This window comes from Onthophagus taurus, chromosome 2 (assembly GCF_036711975.1).
Source record: "Onthophagus taurus isolate NC chromosome 2, IU_Otau_3.0, whole genome shotgun sequence".
NCBI classification, from domain to species: domain Eukaryota; kingdom Metazoa; phylum Arthropoda; class Insecta; order Coleoptera; family Scarabaeidae; genus Onthophagus; species Onthophagus taurus.
The window spans coordinates 16,443,292-16,470,202 of NC_091967.1; the positions used below are offsets into that span (position 1 = coordinate 16,443,292).

At 31.1% G+C, this 26,911-nt stretch overlaps 2 protein-coding genes, 1 long non-coding RNA gene and 2 other non-coding genes across 6 annotated transcripts in view; 3 read left to right on the forward strand and 2 right to left on the reverse strand.

Moving 5' to 3' along the window:
* LOC139429029 (uncharacterized) overlaps positions 1 to 17,164 on the forward strand; it is a 104,646-nt gene extending 87,482 nt beyond the window's left edge. Inside the window, exons 2-3 of the long non-coding RNA XR_011639742.1 lie at positions 15,915 to 16,219; positions 17,083 to 17,164. This is a non-coding gene — a long non-coding RNA (uncharacterized lncRNA). The remainder of the gene's footprint in view (positions 1 to 15,914; positions 16,220 to 17,082) is intronic.
* LOC111419418 (ABC transporter G family member 2-like) lies at positions 1,156 to 14,504 on the reverse strand. The gene is made up of 25 exons (XM_023052220.2): positions 14,164 to 14,504; positions 13,837 to 14,044; positions 13,434 to 13,672; positions 11,982 to 12,053; positions 11,590 to 11,927; positions 11,209 to 11,539; positions 11,015 to 11,146; positions 10,731 to 10,959; positions 10,574 to 10,679; positions 10,270 to 10,441; positions 10,113 to 10,208; positions 9,676 to 9,786; positions 7,445 to 7,616; positions 7,218 to 7,266; positions 7,081 to 7,130; positions 6,896 to 7,032; positions 6,648 to 6,818; positions 6,171 to 6,409; positions 5,721 to 5,942; positions 5,441 to 5,546; positions 4,859 to 5,086; positions 1,758 to 1,893; positions 1,589 to 1,694; positions 1,410 to 1,510; positions 1,156 to 1,331 (listed from the first exon to the last, which is right to left on the reverse strand). Exons 1-25 carry the CDS (start codon positions 14,245 to 14,247, stop codon positions 1,156 to 1,158), a joined length of 4,011 nt encoding a protein of 1,336 aa, XP_022907988.2. The 5' UTR covers positions 14,248 to 14,504.
* Positions 4,442 to 4,515, forward strand: TRNAN-GUU (transfer RNA asparagine (anticodon GUU)). The gene has a single exon. It is a non-coding gene; the product is annotated as a tRNA-Asn (tRNA).
* On the forward strand, positions 4,650 to 4,723 carry TRNAN-GUU (transfer RNA asparagine (anticodon GUU)). The gene has a single exon. It is a non-coding gene; the product is annotated as a tRNA-Asn (tRNA).
* On the reverse strand, positions 15,824 to 25,546 carry LOC111419090 (phosphatidylinositol 3-kinase 92E). Of its 2 annotated transcripts, none has more exons than XM_023051846.2 (14): positions 25,351 to 25,546; positions 24,973 to 25,285; positions 22,210 to 22,429; positions 21,939 to 22,141; positions 21,262 to 21,508; positions 21,033 to 21,205; positions 20,395 to 20,976; positions 20,101 to 20,333; positions 19,902 to 20,045; positions 19,569 to 19,832; positions 19,022 to 19,353; positions 17,425 to 17,738; positions 17,250 to 17,369; positions 15,824 to 17,191 (listed from the first exon to the last, which is right to left on the reverse strand). In XM_023051846.2, the coding sequence occupies exons 2-14, from the start codon at positions 25,120 to 25,122 to the stop codon at positions 17,063 to 17,065; spliced, it is 3,111 nt and encodes a 1,036-aa protein (XP_022907614.2). In that variant the 5' UTR covers positions 25,123 to 25,285; positions 25,351 to 25,546; the 3' UTR covers positions 15,824 to 17,062. The 2 variants fall into 2 exon arrangements, with proteins under 2 accessions (XP_022907614.2, XP_022907621.2); XM_023051853.2 differs by having other exon boundaries at positions 24,973 to 25,305; positions 25,351 to 25,522.
* Positions 25,547 to 26,911: the final 1,365 nt, after the last annotated feature.

The window sequence follows — 26,911 nt, forward strand, 5'->3', positions numbered from 1 at the left end:
AAAACTAGAACTAACACTAGACCTAATTCTAGGTCTAGTGTTAGTTCTAGTTTTAATTGTTATTCCACTATAAATTGTTATTATATAATCTGTATATGCTTGTTAATTTGTTATTTAACTTGTAGATACATTTTACATAAATCAGGATTTAATTTATGTTGAAAATTGGAATTGTTTTTGGAACTTTAAAATCAATTATAAATTTTAATCAAACATTTATAACAGGTAATTAAAAAAAAAGCTGCAATCACGAGTAACTAAATGATTTAAAATCGTTTGAAGTAATTCTAACTTTGAAGCGATGATAATATATTTTTAGTCGGTTTCGAATTAACTGCTAAATAATTCCACCAATAATTTACATTAATTGCGTTACGAGTGGATGTTTAAATGTTTTGTTTCGCTTTTTATGTGTTTATTGTAACCTGTGAATTTCCAATTATTTTCAACATCGTTCAATAATATTTATTTATTTTCTTTGATGGATATTATATTTGTTCGATAAACATTAAATACATTAGTATATTTTATACGGCCAAATATGTATCTAATGAAAATTTTTAGTTATTTTTTTTTATTATTTATTACTAACTGTTGAAAATTTTTCTGACATGCAATGCCAAGGGAAAGTGAGCTGGAATGAGCAAGTTGTGGCATTGATCCAAAGTTGCGAGGGATGAAACTCAAGTCACGAAAGTGTTTGTGTACAGATGAAATAAAAATGAGCTTTCATGGAAATTCTAAGTAAAGTGTGCTCTACTTCAACAATCGGTTAAACGAATCGATTACTATGTCAGTAGTACTAAGAATTATATAGGATGTCTTATAGATGTGGTACAAAGTGTTTTATTGAAAAACAGCTTATCAATTTTCACACTATCACTTATTCATTTCGGACTAAAATAATTGTTTAGTCTTTGATGGGATACCATGTATAGGAATAGAAATATTTAATTTTCCATGTTTATTCATCAAATATTAGTAGAAAACACAACTCAGGAATACATATAATTAACACACACCAAAGATTATATAAATAAATATAATATATTCTGACTATAGAACCAACCACATTGTGTGCAAAGGAATAAGATGGCATGAAACGAGGTGAAACGTGTTGTTTGCGATTTTCCCACAATTTGAATAAACGTTTTTCTACTTCTTCCTGGTTCTTCTCCATAAGCATAAAAATCCCAACGCGTGAAATAGCAAGCACAGCAAAAACATATTCCACAGGTTCCTTTCCAAATTATCACTGGAGAAACTGTACTTTTCCAATACTTGTGATCCATCGGCTAAACACGGTATATCCGGGTTTGAACTTTCACAAGCTAGAAAATTGATAAACATTTACAGTGTATTATTTCCAACTAAAAACAAAAAAAAATCAAATAAATAATTCTTTTTACTTATATTTTTTACACCATCCCATTGAACAATGCTTAATATTTCTGTTGAATACATTAACCACGATAAATATTTCGTCCAGGATACGATGCTGGGTAAAGTGCTGCAAAGCGATAATTTTCAATGTATAAGACAACCATTTGGTTTGAATTCAGTTCCAAGACTAAAATTAAATAGGTACCTCAAATTTATTAACAATCCGGACGTTACCATTAAAACGTAGTCGAAAGGCACCAGCCATGCCATTGCGTTTGGCACCGATTCAAATGCGTTGGAGAAGAATATCCCTTAAACGATAAGGTAGCGTTAGGACTTGTTTCCGGAATGCGAGAATATCCGGGAATAATTACCGCATGAAGTGGCCACGATCATTGTTAGAATTGCCGATAAATTGGACATCATGAATGCATAGACTGTTGGACGTAATCCGGATAACCAATATGCTATCGTTACGAATAGTATTGGCTCGAGAATTAATCCTGGTAACTGAAAATTTTTAAACCAAATGTGTAAGTACTAACAGTAACGAAAACGTTTATTTTGATTTCTTATAGTGTGTGGACGTGGTTAATATTTAGGAGGGAGTTTCCTTTTTTCCTTAACGAACTTAGTATTTTAGGTATATTTGCAACTAGCGAAGTTATAAAATAAAAATTGATAAGCGAGCAGGTAAAATTTATGGAACTTCTCATATTCTTACAGGAATTTTTCAGAATCTTTTTGTTGGGGAAAATATCACCACAACTCGAAAATAGGAAACCCCTCTACCAAATGTACTGCTGTGGTTATTGTAAGCTTGGAATCTCGCTAGCACTTTGGAACTGAACAAGAAAACGCAGACTATTACAGTGCTATTAAATGTCAAATAAACTTGCGATTAGCAAGATAGGTTGCGGACAAAAAAGATGATCTGCGCCAACCTGCAGGAAAACGTAATAAGAACAAATCAAACAACAGTTTAAAAAGAACAATAAACTGCTATAAGCAGAAAGCACTGAACAAAGTGAAGACGTACAAACACTATTCCTCTAGAGCAGAGGTGGGCAAACAGTCGATCGCGAAGAGATCGGCAGGAGATCACAAAAGTTTTTCAAATACTATTTAGTGAATATAAACCCAATTTTAATTAACTCAGTGATAAAATGGAATGCCATGCGTCCACATCCAAAAAATGAATTATATACATATTGATATGAATAAATAATTTAATTACCATTCAATGCGTTATTTTCTTCCTATTTCTGAAAATGTCGATCGCCATTAACCAGCTAACATTTACGTCGATCATTGAACATTAAACTTTGCCCACCCCTGCTCTAGAGATTAAAGTCATTAACCAAGCCGTATTTACTAAGAAGCTTACAACTAATAAATGAGCTTTTAGTGAAAGTATTCAAGACGTAGTCAACACTGCATTTAATCATACACCAGCAATAACTCCACAATGATTAAAATTACGATAAAAGAAAGACAACCTAACCTAACTTCACAAAAGCACTAGAAATAGATGGTGTACCAAGCATGGTACAGAAAATGCATCCCGAAGTTACATATTTCCAAGTTATGACGTTAATAAAAACAAACCAAAGATCGATTTACGTCACAAAAGGGACAAGCAACTGCAGTTATCAATTAGAAAGTACTGGGCAAAGCGAGGATGTGCAAATACTACCCCTCTAGAGATTGAAGTCTTTAATCAAGCTGTATTTACTAGGAAGCTAAAACGGCTGGTATTCGAGTTAATTTGAAAATCCAGTTGGATAATAAATGAGCTTTTAGTGAAAGTATTCAAGACGTAGTCAACACTGTATTTAATCATAACCCAGCAACAACACCACAATGATTCAAAATTACGGTAAAAGAAAGACAACCTAACTTCACAAAAGCACCAGAAATAGATGGTGTACCAAGCATGGTACAGAAAATGCATCCCGTTACATGTTTCCAAGTTATGAAGTTAATAAGAACAAACCAAAGATCGATGTAGATCACAAAAGGGGCAAGCAACTGCAGTTATCAATTAGAAAGTACTAGACAAAACGAGGATGTACAAATACTACCCCTCTAGAGATTGAAGTCTTTTACCAAACCTTATTTATAAGAAAGCTAAGTAGGGAGATATTCGAGTCAATTTGGAAATCTAGCTGGACAATAAGAGAGCTCTTGAAGAAAGTATTCAACACTGCAGTTAATCATGCACCAGCAACAAATCCAGAAGGTTTCAGAATTGCCACAAAAGAAAGACAACCTAAATCCACAAAGGAACTATAAATAGGCGATGTACCAAGCAAGATACAGAAGATGTATGCCAAAGTTATAAATTGCAAAGCGTGCCAAAAAAAAATAGCAGATTATTACATTGCTATTAGGTGTTGGTAAAGCTTATGAGACTCTGTTTGGGAAGATAGCTTGCAGAAAAAGATGATCGAAGTCACCTTGATGGGATAATTTGATAAGAACTGGGGTTCGCAAGTAAAGAATAGAGACTTGTAGGTGATGATGGGATATAAAGATAAACCCAACTCATGTTCTTCACTATCTTCTCAGCTATAATTATAATTAATTACAGCTACAACATCATTTTATATTCAGCAATGGATAAGTACTCCAGGAACGCAAACATGCTGAAAGCAATGGACAAGAAAGCGTTGTGTGGCACCCTTCTTTTTGTTTTAGGGGCGGAAACAGGCGTAGCTTAAATTGTTGGGAAGAATTAATTTTCAAATAGTGACAGTCTGAATGATTGTGTAGGGTCTCCAAGTTCAAGTATTTTACTCAGTTTACTTAATTTCTAAACAACTTTATTGAGTTACATAACGTATCTTCACATAAATTAAATTGATCCATAAATTACTCAAACTATTAAACCCATATTGTAGCATTTTACAAGAAAATCGTGATTAACGAGTATAATATTAAAAAAATTGGAAACTCCCCCATAAATGTAGTAATACAAATAGATTTTATTTAATCATTTTCGATTTTTTATCTTATCATTTCCACACTACTTATTTGTACAAATTGTGGTAACATCGCCTCCGTGGCGCAATTGGTTAGCGCGTTCGGCTGTTAACCGAAAGGTTGGTGGTTCGAGCCCACCCGGGGGCGCTTCTTTTTATAACTTTTCATTATTTGCAGTTGTGGATGTTCTGCATAAAATTGTTGTGATATATCCATATTTTTAATCACTACAATCATTTAGTAGATATTTAAAATAAAATTTTATTGATGTTGGAACCATCGCCTCCGTGGCGCAATTGGTTAGCGCGTTCGGCTGTTAACCGAAAGGTTGGTGGTTCGAGCCCACCCGGGGGCGTTTATTTTTCTTATTATTTTTTTAAAAAATTTTAAAATAATTGGTTTATAAATTATAATATATACTTTTTATGTAAATTATAATTGTTAGTTTTTAAATGGTTAAATTTAAAAGCATTTAAAAACTTTTATTTACCATTGCGATTATCTTAGAGATGTAAAACAGGCCAGCAGGATAAAGCCCAGATCGATACTCCCTAAGGAACAAAGGAATGTCATCCGGAAAGGCGGCTAGTACAGAATACATCGGTGTGAAAGTATTCTCAGTGACAAAAAGAAAAATTGCCCCCTGCACTGACTGAATGCCATTCTGCGACAGGGCCACAGTTCCAAGGTAACACATTCCAACCATTACGGCGATTCCCTGCGAAAAAGAAATGAAGGGCTAGAAAACTATGTTATTCCGCTTTTCCTTCTACTGTCGCATATAGATATTCGTTTACCGACGATTTTTCGATCGATTCACGTCAGAATAGAGAACCGGAACGAAACTGCTTATTTACTTCCATAAAATTTGATCAAGCTCCATCATAAAGAGCGACAGCGCGTAATGGAAACGGAAGAATAAAAATAGTAGAAAATATCAGTCGGGGATGTCAAGGAAATATTGGATTGGGTAAAGACACGAGTTTAAAAATAGACCAAGAAAAACCTTGACTTATTATTTCATTGGAATATATACAAGGTTATTCTTTAATAACTTAATAAATTTACTCACGATTTTTTGAAGAATTCTTAGTAATTGTACTGTAGGATTTCTTAAAACGTCCAAAAAACTCCTGTATGTTAACCAATATAATTTTGTCCAACAAAAAATTTCTTTACTAAAAATTAACTTAAACGTAAATCCGCGATATAACGAACCTCGTTAGAACGGACTAAAACACTAGACCTACAACTAGCAACATTCGGGTTTAGCCGTACATCTTTTAAGGCAACTTTTAATCCGTTAAATCGAGGTTTTGTTGTAATTGTTTAAAAAAATCAAAACAGCTTACAAATTTGATCGAATTATAAAACTGGAATGTTCACTCGCCCTTCCCATATGAAACTCGTACTGAACCACGACGTCAACTTCCTTAATATAATCACTAACAGCAAACTGATTACATATTCTTTTTATTGTCTGTTTACTAGTTTCCTCAAACCCGGGGGTTACCGCTAAAGTTCTAATAAAAAAATCAGCGGGGTTATAATTATGTGGACATTTATATCCCAATCTGAAATTCAAAAAAAATTACACACATTCGTGATAAATAAAAAGTGCGAATTCAATAATAATAACATTAGTGATGTTCCTCTAGTTTTCACATTATTACCGAAGGTAAAATTGATTGTAGCGTGACTCTCGGCCGTTATTATACGTTCGCTCGTGAACCTCTTCTCCTATTGATTCTAAAGCTCTCCCGTAGCCTGGAAGCTCTCTAAAGTGATTACGTTAAACATACCGATTGAAAAATTCAACAGCGTTTGCCGTCGCGCCCATGAACGCAATCTTCCCGTTCGCCAGCAGAATCACTTGACTGAACATCGCAAAAATCTCGGAAGACGGCTGATGAATTGTGCATAGGATAGTTTTGCCGCCGGCGGACATCATGTTCATCATAGTGACGATCTTTTGAGCTGAGTAAGCGTCTAGTCCGGTTGTTGGCTCATCACAAAACAGTAAAGGGGGGTCAGTTAATAACTAAAATCAACAACGAAAAGAACAAAATAAAAATAAACAACCAAAAATTAAATATACATTTATGAAACAAAAATTGTTTACTGCCTTAAGTAAACGCCAAGAAAGAAATAAGTTACATTTAAAGTTAAACAACCATCCCGCTTTTGTAGTCCGTATGAATGTGGACGGAGTGTGAAGGGTAGAGATAACGTTTTTGAGAGGGTAGGGAAATTTTAACTGTTGAGAAAGCACGTTTTACCTCTGTAGCGAAAGCGAGACGCTTCTTTTCCCCGCCAGATAAAACTTTGCTGTCGCCGTTGATGCCGATCCTCGTGTTTATGCACTTCGCGAGACCGAGCTGCTTGAGAAGCTCGAATATTTTGTATTTGCGCTCGCTTTCCGTCGTTCGTCGATCTAGTTTCATACGTGCCTGAGAACATACCAAAACATTTATTTTAACCATACCTATATTTATATTTCCCATCACATTTGTATTTATTTCCTTACCATCATTGTCATATGTTCTAAAACTGTCAAAGATCCAACAAATATATCTTCTTGATGCATAAACCCACTTAAATACCTCATATAATTACCAATAGGTCTTCCATTAATTAAAATATCCCCCTCAACAACAATTCCTCCTAAAATTAAAATTACACTAAACCTACTTGGAGGATTTAATAAATTACCTGTAGATCGGTAGGCCAAAGCAGCCATTAAGGTACTTTTCCCCGCACCGCTAAAACACAAGTCCAATTTCCGAATATAGTTAAAAAATTACACCGGACAAAACTAATTTAAATATTCTAATAGGAAAAACGAATACCTCGCTCCCATGAGGGCGACCAGGCTGCCAGTTTTTATGGCTCCTGTAACTATAAAAGAAGGGGGCCCGCTTCAAAAGTCAACTACTCAACTCTAATTAAAAAGTTAATACCTGGAAAGTTTGCTAATCCGGGAGCTTAATGAAAATTCATAGCACCGGAATAGTAAAATACACAAATCTCAAACTTTCCAACCTACATCGCTTTTCAAACTTCGTACTTAACTTACCTTCAGTTATTATTCGTTTATAACTTTTGTCCGACTTATCTTTCGTATGCGTGTAAACGCTCAAATCGTGCCATGCCAGTGTTATTCCTTCTTCCATTGGTGACCATCTACTGTATGTTCGCAGACTTCTTTGTGGAGTTGATCCACTTTGTTGCAAAATATCTGAATTTTCCTAAAATCATATTTTTTTAGTAATTCAAAAAATCTGTCACGATCGGTTCCATTAGAAAAGTGAAGGAATAAACCTCTTGATAAATTTATCCTATAGATAAATCCAGCTCTTAGCCAATGAGACCGCTTAAAACCGCCGTAACCAAGGCAACTATCCTCTAGATAGTTTATCAGGAGGATGGTAAAAGTGTAGCCCATGAAGTTTTATTGCTCGATATCTAATGTAGTTTATCTAACCAGGGTACCTTTGAATTGGTAACAACTCACTGATTTACTGGATGATTTTCGGATTACTGGATGTACTCCGATTTCCCGTCGTTACTTTTCTCTGTCCGTCTAAATGTCCTCTTTCTACTTCCCTTTCTTTAAGTACTTTATCTATTCCCTCACTTATACTTATCCTCAGTCTTTCTTTCCTTTTACTGTCTTTGGGCGTCCATAACAATATTTGTTCTGGTAGCCTTCCATTTGATCATTCTTGGTATCTCTTCATACTATCTTAGCCGATTTTCTCTTATCTCGTCTATTATGGTGTACGTAACTTCCATAATAGCGCAGATTCTGTCCATAGTAACCCATTTTCGATTTGCCCGCTGCTCTGTGCCAATAATCCATTTCGCCTTCAAAATTTTCTCCGTATTTTCTCTAAGTTTCCTTATCCCATAATATTCCATTCATCATAGCTATTGCTTTTCTGTTTTGTATGTTTCTATCTTTTATGGTACAATTTAGTGTTCCGTTGTGGATATTTGTGTTCCAAAATATTTACTGTTTTGTATATTAACTTGCAGATCCCACTCTCTTTTTTTCTCTATGAGCTGCCTGATCATGTATTCCATATCCTGCTGGTCCTGTTCGATTACTCATCGGCAAAACTTAGTGTGTAGATGATGCTAAGGAATACCCATATTTTTGTATTATTTTTTCCACTGTTTGAGCGCTTGATCTAGATATATTTTGATAAAGGTCGCAGGTAGGCAGCACACCCACTTAAGTCTTTTGGTGATGTGATACGTAAAATTACTTACGGTACAAGAACAGCTACCATAGAATATACATATAGAAATATTTAGAACTTTTCATTGGGTTCAGTCAAAATAACAAAATAAAGGTTGGTGCGCATCTACAAACATTACTGAGGGAGCCAATTCGCTCACATTTCAGATTTGTTTCCATGTTTAGATGAAGAACATGCTATTTTGTGCTCGAAAATGGTTGAAGAGGCAGAGGTTGCTGTTTTGGCACTCAACTGTCTATCTTGCAAAACAAAAAGGATGCACAAGGAATTTTTGCAGGTGTTTAACATATGTACATTCAAGCAAATCTTCAAAATATCAAAAGTTTTCTGTCAAATATACTCCTTCGTGCAAGATATTGCACTGGAATGTGTTAACCCCATAGCAAATCATCAAGAGATCGATTTGGTTGGATACACCTTCTTGAATTCACCACATTTAAATAATCATCGTGTAATGTCTGATCCTTTCTACGCATGTATATTGCATATATTACGTATGTGCGTTCAGAACTGTTCGGAACTACAGAACTTTTGAACCAAAACAGGCCTTATAAGTCATATTCAACGAATTTTAATTGAGGTCGACTCTTTATTAGTACAAAGTATGTATCGAGTTTTTGTATAAAACTATACTTTGGTGATATTTTTAGATTTATCACCGTAATTAGTTGTTTCAAAACATAACTAAATTTTTTACAATTTCTGAAATAAACATTATTTTCGATTATCGATATATTCGTAATTATTAAATCGTTTATAAATAAATGATACATCAATCCCCTGGTCGATGAAAACTTGCACAATCCATTTGTTCGCCGCGATGAGTAATAACTCCAATTTACTCTGGTTGGTAGTTTCGCTTGAATTGATTATTGCTGTTTATTTGAGTTTTCAAGTACATTTTCGTTTATTAATTCCATTTGTTGTCTTTATTATTCCCACAAGCATTTAATAGAGGATCAATAGAATTCTTTTATTTTCGTAACGATAAATAAATAATAAATTTCGAAAATTTAAAACAAAAATTGAAGTGAAAACTTACCTCATTTCCGTTTAAAAAATTTAAATCTTCTAAAGGTGTTCCTTCAGTTTCCATTGAATCAATAATTCTGATTTGTTTTTCAGTAATTTGATTACAGAGAAATTTACGGTACTAACTGTACAACTTCAACAAACAGACTGTAATAAATATCGCGTTTAAAACGAGTAGCATAAAACGGCAAATGAAGCCTGTGAATATTTGCGTATAAATAAAACTTCAGGGAACGTATAGGAAAGTTGACACCGTCTGGAGTATTAAATTATCAATGCATCGGAAAGCATGCATCAAAGAACAACTATTTCCGTGTTCTTTATTACTGTAAAAGAAAAGAAAAGATGGGGGTTACTATTTAAATATATTGTAACAAATTTTATATTTTAAATCATACTATAATATATTATAAATAGTATAATAAATAAATAATTTTTCTTTTATTCCCTTCTTGCAGTTTTTAATAAAAGAGCAATATACGCTAAAACTCTAAATATACATATTAAACTAAATAGCATAAGTATATCCTTATTGAAATTTCCCTGGAAAAAGAATTTTTAAATGAAGTTTTCGTAAAAGTTAATAGAGTAATCAGTGTCAGACCTCGGAAAAGTTGTAAATCTCCAATACAATATGACCGTTTTTGGGACAAGTCGAATTAGTGTTAGTGCAGTCGATACTTTCTACACCTTCCCACTGATTTATCATTAACGCTTCGTTTCCGAAACGAAACCAGGATAAATACGACAGCCACTTGAAGTAAATTGGTATCGAGCTGAAAAGGAATAAACTTTTGGTACACCTGACGAGACGAACTTTAAGAAAACTTTTTAAACCGTATTAAATAAGTTTTCGTAGTAGATATAACAAGTTCGTAGAGGAAATTTTTTCAAAAGAATTTCATTACCTTATGTTTAAGAAAAATCCGCCGAATAGCAGGAAAGGGATTATTAATGGCGGTCCTATTGAAAGTGCCATGGAAACGCTATTACTAACACAAGATACAAAGTATCCTAAAAATAAATTTAGAAAGGGATTAAAAAAATAATTAATTGATTACTTACCGAAACTAATCGCTACGTTTGCTACTAAAGTAACAATTCCACAAGTAATTGCAAATCTAGGTAATTGTGGATTTAACCCGATCATGTAATAACATATACATGTAAATAAAACTGGTACGAATATAAATAAAGGTGTTTCTGATAATGTTTTACATAAGAAATAAATATCCGTTCGATACATTCCATTCCTATGTTCCCTTAAAAAAATTGGTAACTCCGCAGAAAACACCTAAAAATAAAATTAAATCAAAAGAAATCAAAAGATTCGTTGAGTCAAAATTTACGTGGATTACAGCAAAAACATTTTGAAACGTCATGTTGGTTAAAAAAATAAAAAGAACCCCGTTTATATTCATCACGCCATTCTCATTAAGTATTTGGCCGTAATAAATTATTCCTATTAACAAAGCTACCATCTAAAATAAAACATTAATTAAATAAAATTTATTTAATAAAATTAAAGTTTTAAATTAAGTACCATCGTTTGTAATATTCTGACTTTTATGAGTAATGGTTCTTTCATTACACTTAACCAAGACCTCCATAATACCGCCCTAAATTGAGCGCACCAAGAAGCTTTGTATGGATTTTTACTATGATCTCCGTTTGTCCATATTTCATAACTATAATTTTCTTTTTCATTTGTTGTTGCTGCTTGAAGGTTTTTCTTTCCTAAATCCGACTGCCCAAATTGTTCACAAATCATAGAAATGGCTTGCTTACATGATTCCTCTCTACCAGGAACTATAGCTAATAATTGAATGAAATAATCTGCTGGGTTGTAATTATGAGGACATGGTGCATCCATTCTTAAATAATTATTAATTAAAAAAAATTATTCCAATTTCTTTTTACTTACGAAGTAAAAAATCTTGTAGCGTCCATAGGTGTACCTAAAAACGCTATTCGTCCCTCAGCCATCAATAATAATTTATCGAATAACGCGTATAATTCTGAAGATGGTTGGTGTATTGTACAAACGATAGTTTTTCCACTTTGAGCCATACTTTTCAATACTTGTATAACGTTTAAAGCCATAAACGAATCCAAGCCTGAAGTTGGTTCATCACAAAACATTAACGAAGGGTTTGTTAGAACTTCCGCAGCGAAAGAAAGCCTTTTACGTTCACCTCCAGAAATCCCTTTTATTCTCCCCGGTATTCCTATTCTTGTATTTTGACATTTCGTTAAAGCTAGCTATAATTTTAAAGATCATTAAAAAATTATGATTAGATCTTTTTAAGAAATTACATCCTGAATCACTTCCTCAATTCTTCGCATTCTTTGATGATATGGTATTTCTTTGTCCATTCGAACTAAAGCCTTCAATGTAATAAACAAAAATAAAAATATTAAAAACTAATTTATGAAAAGGAAGAAATAATCTTTATACTAGATTAAAGATGAAATTATATGATTCTTTAAAATGATTAAATGTTAGGATAGATTATAAAAATTATTTACAAAAAATCGAGAAGTTAAGCTTGTTATTTAACATAATGTAAAAGCTACAATTTGACATATAAACTTTAAAATGTCCTGGAAGGGCTATTTATGAAAAGGAAGAAATAATCTTTATATCACATTGAAGATGAAGAACTCCTCTTTAAAATGATATATAACACATATTAGGTTAGATTATAAAAATTATTTACAAAAAAATCTAGAAGTTTAACTTGTTATTTAACATAATGTAAAAACGATAATTTGACATATAAACTTTAAAATTTCTTGGAAGGTTTATTTATGAAAAGGAAGAAATAATCTTTATTCCAGATTGAAGATGAAGGATTCCTCTTTAAAATGGTATATAATACATATTAGGTTACATTATAAAAATTATTTACAAAAAAATCGAGAAGTTTAGCTTGTTATTTAACATAACGTAAAAACGATAAGTTGACACATAAACTTTAAAATTTTCTGGTAGGGTTATTTATGAAAAGTAAGAAATAATCTTTACACCAGATTGAAGATGAAAGATTCCTTTTTAAAATGATATATAACACATGTTAGGTTACATTATAAAAATTATTTACAAAAAAACCGAGAAGTTTAGCTTGTTATTTAACATAATGTAAAAACGATAATTTGGCATATAAACTTTAAAATTTCCTGGAAGGGTTATTTATGAAAAGGAAGAAATAATCTTTATTCCAGATTGAAGATGAAGGATTCCTCATTAAAATGGTATATAACACATAATAGGTTACATTATAAAAATTATTTACAAAAAAATCGAGAAGTTTAGTTTGTTATTTCAATTAATGTAAAAACGATAATATTACATCTAAATTTAAAATTTTCTGGAAGAGTTATTTATGAAAATGAAGAGATTATCCTTATACCAGATTGAAGATGAAGAATTCCTCTTTAAAACAACAAAATTAGGATGGATTATAAAAAATATTTACAAAAAAATGTAGATGTTAATCTTGTTATTAAGCATAATGTAAAAACAGTAATATATCTAAACTTAAAAATTTCTTGTAAATTCATAAATTAAAATTCCCATTTAATTAATTTATATAAAAAACTTTTTCCCGGAAGCCTTTAAACTCGACCAAGTTTAGAAATATTTCCCAACTCGAGTAATTTACCTGTGGTGTAATCAAGAATAAATTGAAATCACAATTTAAAGTCGTACTAACTTCAACAAATCTCTTAGTTATTATTTAAAAGATCTTATAAAAACTTTTTTACCTGAAAAATTAAATGTTCTCTAACAGTAAGACTTCCTATAAATAAATCGTCTTGTTGAACGTAAGCTGATTGACTTGTAAGCGATCCAGATCCGACCGGAACTCCGTTTACACATCTAAAACCGGATACTTCAAGATTTGGGGGCGATCGGAAAGTTAAAGCATTTAAAAGGGTTGTTTTTCCCGCACCGCTCGATCCTAAAATGGCTAGGAGTTCTCCGGGATAAGCAATTCCATGTACTAAGTAATTAAAAATTAAGGTATTAAATAAAAATCGTTGAAACTAAATATCATTAAAAAGGTTATCTTGTGGTAAAGTGCTTTGGAATTTGTTTGATTTAGAAAGTTGTAATTTTAGAACATTTTAGATTAGCAAAACAACTTTTAATAAAAAAATTAATAACCATTTTTTAAAATATGTTTTTTTGGAAAATTCGTCTGAGTTTTCCTCGAAAATGTTTTCCATTTTGATTTATTTTCCTCTGTAGCGAAAACGTTCACATCACTCCAACTGTAGATTATTCTCTCATTTAAAGGAACCACTTTACGTTCATCTGTACTTCCATAACTTTGAATGTGTACACTTGTTAATAATTCAGGAATATTTTCTATCTATAAAAAAATATTTTCAAATAAGTGACCTTTATAATTATTATTTAATTAAATTATAGAAGTAATCGATAATGTAAAGACGATTTTTTTATTTCAAAATAATCTTAATCAAAGTTTACCTCACTAATATTTCTGGATATTCTTTCTCTTCCGTCGTCTTGTTCTTCCTCAGTACGAATCAAGGGAACTTGTTCATGGCTCATTTTTTGTGAAAACCACTCCAACTGAACTGTAATTTAGCGACACAAGAACGTTATTAGATTAACGATTTTTAATTAGCGTGGAAGATCGTTAATTTATTTTTTGTTTTGTTAAAAATCTTAGGTAAATGGATTTCGAAAATCAATTATCGTGGAAAAGCACGCACTTTACTTCCTGATCGCATGTAAACAAACTTAAGAATGTCACATAAAATCGTTGTAAGTCGATACTCGGCTTCGTATCAGGGGAGGTTTCCAGTTACCTTACCTATGGGAAAAATGTTAGTTATACCGTTTCAATCGGGAAAGTATTTTTTTAAATTATTTTTTTAGTCAAGTCGAAGAAATCTTTAAATTCTTATTTCTAAATTTCTTTATTTGATTCTATTGATTATTTTCTTGTAGTATTTAATAAAATATATCTTCAATAACTTATAACCTTGACAGGTTTCCTGAAGATGACCAAAATCTGTTGAAACATGTATTAATAAAATTATAGTATTAGTCCTCATTGCTTGGTTGTGAATTTATTTGCAAGTTAAGGAGCAAAGGAGGAAAGAAGAAAAAGACAGGTGGTGACGGACAATAAAAAGCGGTGCTAACACGAATACTCCCATAAGAAGTCTTGCGATGTAGGCCACTTTTTGTATAATACAGAAAGATTAAAAAGATAATGCTTTTCTGGTACACATTTTGTATAACGTTATAATCTAAAATAAATAAATATATTAGCCTACTTCAGGAAATAAGTCTTTATTCCAGGCTGCTTATAGATGTCTTTCTTAACAGCTTGCACTTAAGATGAACGAACAATATACTTAAAATATTAGATATCATTGGAAGTATATTATCCAATATTTGCGAATTGTTAAATTAGAGCTGTGGCCCGATTTTGTCAGTTTTATAGATAACCCTCCATCAAATGTAACAGCCTTTAACATAAGACATTGTGTTCTGTCTAAAAATTTCATATATCCTTCTACAGGCGAAGCAATAGTAATCCTTCTTCCCCAATCTAAAGATATCAATCATTAATCCATGTATGAACTTCCTAGTTTGCACACACCTTTCAAGTTCATTCTTGTTAGCAACACATCTTACCTGACTTGAAAATGATAACACGAATCAACAAAATAACACGAAAACACTATAAATTATATCACCTGTTGCTCAAATACTATATCCCATGTGTATTCAATGGGTGCTTGCGGTTCCAGTAACCCATTCAGAATATCGATTCGCCAATGGAAGAGAGATAACATTCCAGGAATATTATTTTTCCACTCAACAATATTTTAAATGTCTCTTTGAACTGTATCAATCAACGGTATATTATCGTTTATACTTGGTTTATGCGTTCAATGGAAAACCTGTGTCACATCAAACAAGATGGCTATTTCACTTTAAAATGATGTGTTTTACAAATCTTATCTTGCTTCTCCCCATCCATTCAATTGTTGAGCACCATGGCACAAGTATTTAAAGGCTTATTAAAGGCATGGTCTTTTTTTCCGTTTTAGAGATTCATCAATAAGCCATTAATAATGTGGATACTTAAAAAGTATTTATTAAAAGTGAATTGTGAAAGAGAAAAAAACTTTATTTAAATACATTTTGTACATAAAAATTACAGAAAAAAATAACACTACTAATTTGTTTATAAATTTCAGGACAGATAGATCGCATAAACAAACCAAGAAAGATAATGGATGCTACAAATTATTACTTATAAGCAGTTTTTTTCTATATCAATTCTTCAGTAATAAAAAATAAATTAATTACTTAAGCATAATTAATGAGATGAGCAAAAATCGTCAAAAGCAAAAAAAAAGAGAAAAATATAGGTTATAATAAAAGCAGTATAATAATAAATGGTAATTGATGCGAAATCCGTCGTTATTATCGTCTTATTACAAATCTACGATGATTATTTACATATTTACAGCAGCAGCATGGCTATATTTTTCTTTAAACTGTAAGTACTTGTTTAACTTTTCTCGTTTAACTTCATTATTTAACATTTAAAATAAACTAAGGCGGTAAATTAATGATATAGCTTAATTTAATCTTCTGATTTTCTTCTATGTCTATTGTTAATTTATGCAAAATATCAAAATATAGTACGGCACATTTTTTTTAACTAACTGTTTATTTATTTTTATATATATTTTTTTAAGCGTTCAGTCATTGAGCTAATTACTTAATTATAAGCAACAAAACAGGATACTTTTTTTAACTTAAAAACTAGTTTAGCAGATATTTTTCTTTGTAGATATGTAATCATGATCTGTATTTGAACATAACACTATTTTTAATAATTTCAAGCTTAGCTTATAGAATTTCGTTTTGAATTTTTAATTATTTTAATCCACCTAAACAAAAGTGTAAAAATTATATCAAACAATGTTATGTATAAAGCTTCATAAATATTATAAAGAAAAAGATGTATACTGGGTCATTCAATAAACCATTATAAAAACATAAATATTAAATAAAAATGAATTGCACACTATTTTTGAGAAGAATAAATTCGATTAAATTTTTTTCAATATTAAGGCTCTCCTCTTACATTTCAAAAAACGAACACAATGTTGTTAAATACCTATTTAAACTGAATAACCCTATATACACAAGCCTAAAAATCAATTATTTAGATTACTTTCACTTAAATTGACTTATTATCTATAGGAAAAAATGATACTATATTGGCACTTGATTTGGCTTGGGAGGAATTGGATTAGAAACAAATTTTTTTGTTCAATTATAGGCTTTTTAGACTTTTAAGTTAGTGGGATAGAAGGATTTTGAACCGTTCTTATTAAACCTTGTTGTTTTTAGCTAAATTATGTGTCGCCCAATTCACCGAAGTTTTCCAAGAATTCGATAAGGCCTCGTCGAATTTCGACCGGAAGTGAGCCAAGGCATCTTTTTCAGACATTGAAAGTACCTAAATTTGTTATAAAAACCATCGATTCAAGACGTAATTAATTTTAAAAAATTCTTACCAAAGTTTCTTTCAAATAATTCAAATCTTTTTCTGAACTTAATTCAGGCAACCCTGTCGATATCATCATTGCAAATAACGATATTATTAAACTTCCATGTTGTCTTAAAATTGTAAAAGCCTACAAAAAAATTCAATTAATAAACGAATAAATCAGAATGAATAATTTTTATTACCTCCTCACAATATTTTTGAAACAGTTTAAACTCTAAGGTTTTTTGCCCTTTACTGATAACATGGACGAAATCATGTGTTAAAACGAAAGGCACTCGTTCGCGTTTGAATCCAAATTTTTCCTTGAAATGCCCTAAAATGTGACCGAAATCGATGTGAAACAGTTGACCAGTTTTTTTAATCATGATATTATCCGAATGACGATCAGCAACACCAAGAACGTAAGTCGCTACACAATATCCAGCACAAGATAATGTAAATTCATTTATGGCCTTTTTCAGTTGACTTTCGGTTGAATTATGATCTTTTAACCATGCTAAAAAAATGTTTTACATAATGATTTGGTTACAGTAATAAGGGAAGTGTCACAACTGTGTCTCACGGATTTGGATGAAACTTGGTAAAGTCAAGAAATGGACCAAAAATAAACGAAAAAACGTAAAACTCGTTTTCTTTTTAAAACTCGGTCGGCAGTAATACAACTGGATAAGAAAAGTTAAAATTACTGCTTGTTGGACAATTAAAAAATGGATGGGGATTATGGACATACCAGAAAGGATGATTTTTCAAAAATATCATTATATTTGAAAAATGGCTCTTAGGATTAAATAAAAAATGTAGTACTTAAAAGAGAAACATTCTACTGTTTGTGGACAACTATTCCGCTGAACCTCAGATTATGCAATCGAAATTGACACATTAAACTGACTTACTTTTCCCCTAATACGACCTCTGTGTCACAACTAATGGATCTGGGAATTATAAAAAATGTTAAACAATTGTATAGAAGATAAATTTTAATGAAACTATTAACCAATATGGATGCAGCTACTTCTACAACAATAACTTTATTTATTTGTTATTTGATTGATTTTATTTGATTTTGTTTTTTATTTAAAAAAAAAGACAATCGCAAAATGCTTCAAAAAGGGAAACTTTGTTAAAAACGATGAATTGTTTACAATGTAGCGCTTATGGTCTTCATATGAAACAGTGTTCACTTGATGATTATATAAATATTGATGATGGTATCCATACAATGGACTTTTCAACACACAAGGACATTTTAGACAGCGTTATAAGGACTTCAATTCCAGATTAAAACGGTATGTTTATGTAATTTTTAGGAAATCCACTAATATAATCTATTACAAATGTTTCAATAATAATGTTCTTATTGTTTCAGAATCATATGAAGGTGATGATAATCTTGGAAATAAAATACATATCGCTGCGCCTACCTAGATTGTTTGATTTTTTTGACAAAGAGCTTACTTAAAAAGAATTGATTAATTTACTAGTCACAATAGTACTAAGTTTTCTGTTTTAAGTGCACGTATTAGATTATTTTTTTATTAATTTTACTGTAATTCCAAAAAATAAGGGTAGTTCGACCCTTTTCACTCTGTCGTATATGTGTATGCATCAAAAGAAAGCTTTTTTAAAATGAATACCAGTTTCATTTTGCCAAATTTTGATAGCACTTTTCGTTTTTATAATAAAAACGAAAACATACTTTTATTTTGGTACAGTCATAGAATTATCATCGCAATCAGAGAAACACAATTGTGACATTTTCGTTGTAAGACAAACATTTACCTAATAAAGAACCTTTTCTAAACGCTGAAGTTGCTGAAAACGTCCCTTTTTCCTTCTGTATATTCGCTATAGTTTCAGCGTTAAGAACCACTTCAATCATACCTAATCTATTATCCATTGATATACAATTGTAGGGGTTCATCCTTAAATCTAAACCTGCATTTTTCCATAACTTATCCATAATCCTAATCATTTGTAACGTTAACATATCCTGACGTAAATCATCTCCATTTTTAAAAATTATATAAATATCGTCTGCGTTATAATCAGTATTTTCAAATACAATCCATAATGGTTTCATCTTACTATCCATTACTCTACATTTTTCCACTCTAAAAAAGTTTATAATGAACTTTCTTCCCATTAGAACATTTTTGTACAAAAATTGCCAAACTACAACTAATACAGTTTGGCGTATTAAATAGGAATGTCCAAGCAGCGAAACAACAACAAAAAATAAATTTGAGATTCTGATTGTTAATTAGTCAATTAATAATAATTTGCTTGCCCAAACCTAGTAACAAAGTTTTCATAAAATAAAACATACTTAATTCTTTTGCATCTAAACTTGGGATCAATAGGACTTATAAAATTATGTATTGGATTATGTTCTTCAGTTAATTTATCTTGTAAAGCAGATTTTCCTTTCTCCTTATTGCTATGTTTCTTAACAATTTCACTGCTACTTTTCAATTTTTCCAAACATAACAGTTGTTTGTACAGGTCGCTCATATGATGAGGACTACCTCTACAGTAAGCTTCTAAAATTAGACCAAAACGAACGGAAACTGAAGGAACTTGCATTTCAGATCTACAATTTTCAAACGATTTTCGAACATCGTTAATTTTAATTCTTCGCTTTTTTAAGTTTTTTTTTTACCTTAAATGCCAAAATAAGTAATGTCCGATTTTTCGGTTTTTAAATGATCGTTTTAGTAAGAACATTACTAAATCACAGTCTAAAAAGAGTTCGTGTTTGATCGCTTGAACGAGTTGAAGAAGATAAAGTAAAATGTCATCATCACTGTATAAAAATAAGATTTTTATTTTTCATTTTGAAATGTTTTTATTATATTTACCTAAGGTCGTTTAAACATTTTACAGCAAAACTTCGGACTTCTTCGTTCGCGTAAGCATAATCTAAAAGTTCTAAAGATTTTTCAACTGGAATTTTAGGCCATTCTTTTAAAATAGCAACAACTTCACTTATTTCTTTGTTACTTTCCCAATCAACGCAATGAAGCAATTTTGGTAATATTCCAGGAAATTCTTTCATCCAATATCTTCGTGATTTCCAAATTGATTTTCTTTCCTAGTAAAAAAATAATACATCCCATATAACAAATTTTTTTTAATCTTAAATGGTTTCTTACTTGATCATGAACCTCCTCCAACGAATCATTTTCAAAAATAACTTTTGTCAATTGTTCATACTTATCGATCAATTCCTGTGTTGGTGGCTCTTCGTTTTGCCGTCCTAAATTGATCATAGATTCAACACTGGGATAAATGACCGTTTGTTCAGTATATTTCTCAAATTGTAACGTAAGCGTCGTCGCATATTTCGTATCCGGATTACTAACTACCGTACCAAGCGGATGAAAAATATCATCGTTTAAATTCATCATATCTTCGGCACTGTTCCACATATACAAACTCATAGCATCGGTTCTCAATGCATTTTTAAAGTCGTAAATTGTTGTATTCGCCCAGGCTACCGGGTTAATGTAAGAATCTTTGTTTGGAAGTCGTCGCGATTTTGTTCCGCTCTTTTTCGTCGTTTCATAAACGACAAAACAAAGCTTGGCGTTTTTTGGTATGTTACAAACTTCGATTTTAAAATCTAAAGTTTTGTTGATTTCGAATTCGCAATGATCTTCAATGACATGTTCAGGAATTTTTTGTGCTTCGCAAAGGGATTTTCCGCCGTGAAATATTCTAGCTTGAACTCCAATCTAAACAATTTTTATTTAAAGAAATCATTCGAATATATAAATTATTTATAACGCACCTCTATGTTTCTTTTTACATCACAATTGATTCTACAAATTGTACCTAAAGTAACTTTAAACGTTTCTTTTATATCCCATGCGGATTTATTTTTATTTTTCTTTCTTAATGTATGGTTCCCACCTCGTTTTTCATAACTATATACATCCACAACATCATCACCAGCAATTGTAGCTAGATAAATATAATAATTTTTATTGTAATTAAAGTTTATGTTCAATATAACTCACAAATAAGATCTGCTTTGTTGACTAAAACTAAAACTGGGTAAGCATCCTTTAATAATTCCTCTTGAATATATTGATATTCGATTAATGGATAGGAACCAATTATATATTCGTTTTGTCCGAATACTTTTAAAACGTACTTTTCAACATAAACGTCGTGGATGTTTAAATTGCTGGCACGCTTGTCCAAACAAATTTGTAATAGTTTTTCTGGGTACATGTCGCGAGGAACGTTAAATGAGAACGATTTCTGTGAAAATCAATTTTTAAATTAGCTTAAAAGATAAACGCGAACATTTAAACACAAAAATTAAAGAAAACGATAAATAATTCTATTATCATAATTTTTCATTAAATGTGATTTATTAATACATTAATTTATTTTGCAACTTTAAATTAATTAATTTTAACCGCAATCTATTATTATCTAAAGATAATGTAGTGTGGTAAACCATGACGATATTTTTCGGAATTTCAGAGAAATTTTTATTACTTATTCAGGAATGTATTTACTTTTAATTTTAATCTCGGTTAACTATTCTGGAATTTCCAATATCACTTTAACTTTCTATTAAGTGAAAAATAAAGAAAAACACAAAAATAAATATTTACTGCAATTATATAAAAAGTTTAACAAATAATGGATAAAACTTAAAAAAGAAGAAAAATTATTTACTTACATCTTTATCAATTTTTATAGAAACCATAAATTTCTGCTTAGTAATTGTATTTGGAATTCCAATTCTAGGTGAATAATAATACATCAATTTTTGTTCCCAAGTTAATTGTTGCCGATCTTTTGCGGTGTCTTCCCCAAATTTACGCATTTTAAACCGGAACTGATTTACTTCAGCGCTACTAAGTGCATCAAAATCTTGTAAACCTAAATTAAAAAAAAGTATTAATTGACACTCAAATCGTTCAATTAATTTTTATTATTATTAACGTTACGTTTTCCTATAAGTTGACTAATATGAGAATTATCTGTTTCATCTGCACTACATTCTTTAATAATTAAAACATGACCCGTCGGCCTGATATCGCAAAGACGTTTCCATTCATCCATAACTTTTTCCATTTCGGCCATGCTGTTGATGAATTGAAAAACGTACACGGACATATCGTGTAAAAGTCCGTAAAGGGCATTTTGTTGAGCTTCGATCCATAAATCCTATAATAACAATTAGAAATACATAAATAATATAAGCGACATTAATTTTATGTGTAATAATAAATTGTATTGTTACCAAATAAGTGAGGTTGAGTGGCTATTATAATATTCAAACTTTTAAAACACTACCTTTAAATATTTTATGAAAAAAATTTTCTAATTCCATTAATGTGAAATTTAAATAATGTTTAAAACACCTTTCCACCTATTCAACCTGTTGAACTAAAATACTAAAAATAGTTCAAGCAGTCTTCACATTCATTATAAAGAATGTATTTTACAAAGTAACTTAAATTGAATCCAGTAAGAACAAGTTTTAAAAAGATAATTCTAGTGTATATATATGGAGTTATGCGGAATAATAACTAATTAGTTAAATAATACGTAAATCAATTGACTGTTTTTAATTAATGGAAAAGTTATTTATTTTAAATTTAATTAATAATAATAAATAAAATCTGACATTGATACACATGCAAGATAGTAAGTTTAGAAACGACAAAATATGTCGGAAGTGAAGTTTTTCTCGGAAAGATAATTCCAATAAAGTTTTAGGGTTTTAATGAATAAGTTCTATAGAATAATTCATTTCGATTTGGGTGAAGAGGTAATTCGTTTAGTAGTTCTACTATTAAATAATATAATGCGCCACAACAAGATATCAGGCGTTATTTGGTGAGACATGTTTATCTCACGTACAACGTATTTTCCCTTCTTAGTTTAATGTGAAGTTAATGAGGTAATTACTTTCCGCTGTTTATTTGCTCCACAAACTGGGAATTTCATATAACTCCCAATATAGGAATGCAGTAACCATAGTTACGAAACTACTATGCACTTGTACTATCCCACATAAAATGCAAGGTAGTTTTGCAAAGGAAAAGTTTTGCTTGGAAAAGGTGACGTTCTTATGATAACTCTGAGTTTCCATCTTAAAAGACGCACGGCTAAACACGAATATTTCTGGTTCTAGGTTTAGTGTTAGTTCTACTTTTCGTTCAATAAAAATATACACAATCTAACGCTGCATAACAATTAAAACTAGAACTAACACTAGCCATAGAACAAGAAAATATCGGATTTAGCCGTGCGTCTTCAGACATGTTAGTGTTAGTTCTAATTCCACTGGAATAATGTGAATAATGTGGAATGCACTCATTCCAGTGAGCAATTTGATTACTGAACTGGAATAATGTGAACGATATGATCCAGTCCAACATTGGAGTGTTTTGAGTCGCTGGATTACTGAGCTGGAATAATTTGAACCGGGCATCAATTATTAAATATTGAAAGTTCAATTAATCTTTGAATGCACTCTCTATTTTTCAATTTCTTCGTTTTTTCGTTCACTCAGGGTGCGCACTCAGCGACTATTCTAGAAATTATAGATAATGACAGGAAAATTAAAACGGTTTTGTCCCTTGGAACTTATTGTAGTAATCAGTATAGTCCTAAGGCTGGAATGTTTGGAGACACATAACTGCATGACTTGTTGATATTTTTATTTTACACTTTGTTTTAGTAATACATTATACACTTCACATCAATTATTTCATAACCTTTATATTAATTTTTATTATTATAAGGATACTTTACCTGTTTACAACCTAATATGTATTAAATAAATTAACTAATTATAATAGGTGGTATGAGTCATAATCTAGACATTGGGAAGTTTGATTCAAAATTTCTATTTAGCATAATAATAAGTATTATTGAAATGATCACATCAAAGTTCAAAAGTTACATTCATCACTACTCATTATTTCACTGAAATAATGTGAACCAGCATTGGAATGCACTCATTCCAGTGAGCAATTTGATTACTGGACTGGAATAATGTGAACGATATGACCCAGTCCAGCACTGCATCAATTATGAAATATTGAAAGTTTTATTAATCTTTGAATGTTCTGCATTCACTCTCTATTTTTCAATTTCTTCGTTTTTTCATTCACTCATTATGCGCACTTGGTGACTATTCTATAAATTATAGATAATGCCAGGAAAATTAAAACGGTTTTGGTTCTTGGAACTTACTGAAGTAATCAGTATGGCTCTAAGACTGCAATATTTGGAGATCCCAGCTCTAACACATTGATGCATAACACATAACTGCATGATTTGTTGACATTTTTATTTTACACTTTGTAGCAGTAACACATTATACACTTCACATCAATTATTTCATAACCTTTATATTAACTTCTATTATTATAAGGATACCTGTTTACACCTAATATGTATTAAATAAATTAACTAGTTATAAAAGGTGTTATGACTCATAATCGAGACATTGGGAAGTTTGACTAAAAATTTCTATTCAGCATAACAATAACAAGTATTACTGAAATCATCACATCAAAGTTCAAAAGTTACATTCATCATTACTCGTTATTACTAAAATTAAGCTTCTAAGAAGAAGCAATCTGAATCAATTCTAAAAACAATCTTAAAAACGTTTTCAAACAATTCAGTGGAAATGTTATTACGTTTTTATTTGTACATTTATATGAATTAAGATTTTTTTAAATATATCTTACCTCTTTAATTTCAGCAAAAGTTGTATCATATCGTGTATTAAGCAATATAGTAATACCATTTGGCATAAAACAAGTAACCACCGTACTGCATACATCGTTAGGTCCAGATAACCAAAATTCATATGTAAATTCTTCGGGTAGAGGCACCATCTTCTTAACTTTTACTCTACCAGTTTCGAACACACACCAAAACTTTTATACATAACCACACTTTATATCCTTAACAAAACACTTTTAAATTTATTTTTGGTTCAAACGTTTTCATTTTTCTTCAAGTCTTGATTGAAGTTCTACGACACTGTCTTAAATGTATCTGCAATCCCATAAGTAAACCTATACAAACCATTGGTTTAATCATAAAATAAGTATTGTTATTACCTCAATTTTCAGATAATCTTAATTGTATTGTTGTAAGGATTATTGTTATTGTTGTTGTGTCACTTCCAAAAACAACAACAGTGTTGAAGTCATCGAGAAGCGAAAGACTCTAAATGGTTGGAGTGGTGGACTTTTTTTGCCTTTTTTTACTTGAGATTGCCGCAAGTGGAGTGTCCGCAACTATTTATCAAGTTCTACTTTATCGACATTTGATATTTATCTTATTTTTTAATTATATTAGAATTGCCAAAACAATATTTTATAAAAATTATTTATACTATTAATTTAATTAATATATAAACCTGTTTAATTAAGAATATTTCGTTGATATTCCAATACATTTTCAATACATTCTATCTTTTCCACATATCTTTTCAAGAAGATAGGCAACACAACGTACTATATTTGACTTTGAAAATTTACATCAGAAAAAAAGATATCGTTCGTGTAAATAACTTACGTGTTATCTACACGTGAAAATAACACGTGTAGATAACATTTTTGTATAAGAAGCGCAATATATACACGAAGCATACAGATTAATCGTTTTCCGGTTGTAATAGATATTGCCTACATTCTGAGACTATGCTTTAATTTATGAACCTCCTAAATGAATGCTTTTATCATAATATATCATTGAAATTAACTGAAGGGGCTTGCACACAACGTTTTCGCATCTTACTAACACAAAATTGACAGTTAAAATTAAAACGAAACGTTTGTAATTTAATATTTGCTCGTTTTCCTTGCAAGTCGTTAAGAATTTAGAAGTAACCTGGATTTTGCCAATGCTGCGAAGTGATATCCACATTAAAACCATGGAATTGTTATCTGAAACTTTAGATGCATCTTTGGAATGTGAGTACCTCAGCTTAATGCTAAGATCAGGAAGAGATCATCTCATTGAAGACACATACATGTACATGTATATGTTAACCGATTATGTCGTCCTGGAACTAAGAATTTGCACTGAAAACAACTTGGGCGGATAATGTCTGCAAAATCGAAACTCATTCTTGGCCCTATAACGCCTGCAAAAGTCGAAAGCGATGTACCATGCATTTTCTCTTATTGCCGAAGTTGCTTCGTGGGGAAGAAATGCAAGGAATCGTAATTGCTCGAGTGAACAGGAGGCTACCTCATTACAAACTCCAAAGTGCATCTATATGATGTGGTCATCCAGAAAAGTACCTAATAAGCGGATCCACCTACCAACAGTAGTGCAACAGAACAGAGCTGACGAATTCTAGAAGTATCAAAGAATTTCTGTCTTTTAATTCTTGCAGTAGTTGCATTGTTTGCAGTTATCTCTTCAAAGATGAAAAAAAATACTTAACTATATTGCTCATATATTGCTGTTTTTGGGGAACGGAGTACCTTACAGCGTCCTCAAGCAAATATTGGTAATGAGTGTAACGATTTCTGCAGCCATGACCATCCTCGAGAAATAGCAATCGAGCACGGTTGCTATACATAGAGTCAGTGTTAGGCTAATACACGCAGATCATGTCGCCCAAATTACTGGAAGAAGTAGTGCTGGTACATAACAAGTGTACGTCCA

Excerpts from the sequence above, each read along its gene's own strand:
- LOC111419090 (XM_023051846.2), bottom strand. The coding sequence starts at position 25,122 with ATGGTGCCTCTACCCGAAGAATTTACATATGAATTTTGGTTATCTGGA. Across the intron at positions 21,206-21,261 it reads CAACAAAGCAGATCTTATTT|CTACAATTGCTGGTGATGAT; the intron begins GTGAGTTATATT and ends ATATTTATCTAG. Across the intron at positions 20,977-21,032 it reads ATGTAAAAAGAAACATAGAG|ATTGGAGTTCAAGCTAGAAT; the intron begins GTGCGTTATAAA and ends AAAATTGTTTAG.
- LOC111419418 (XM_023052220.2), bottom strand. The coding sequence starts at position 14,247 with ATGAGCCATGAACAAGTTCCCTTGATTCGTACTGAGGAAGAACAAGAC. Across the intron at positions 12,054-13,433 it reads GAGAACATTTAATTTTTCAG|GCTTTAGTTCGAATGGACAA; the intron begins GTAAAAAAGTTT and ends ATTACATTGAAG. Across the intron at positions 7,033-7,080 it reads TTTGGCCTACCGATCTACAG|GAGGAATTGTTGTTGAGGGG; the intron begins GTAATTTATTAA and ends TTTTAATTTTAG.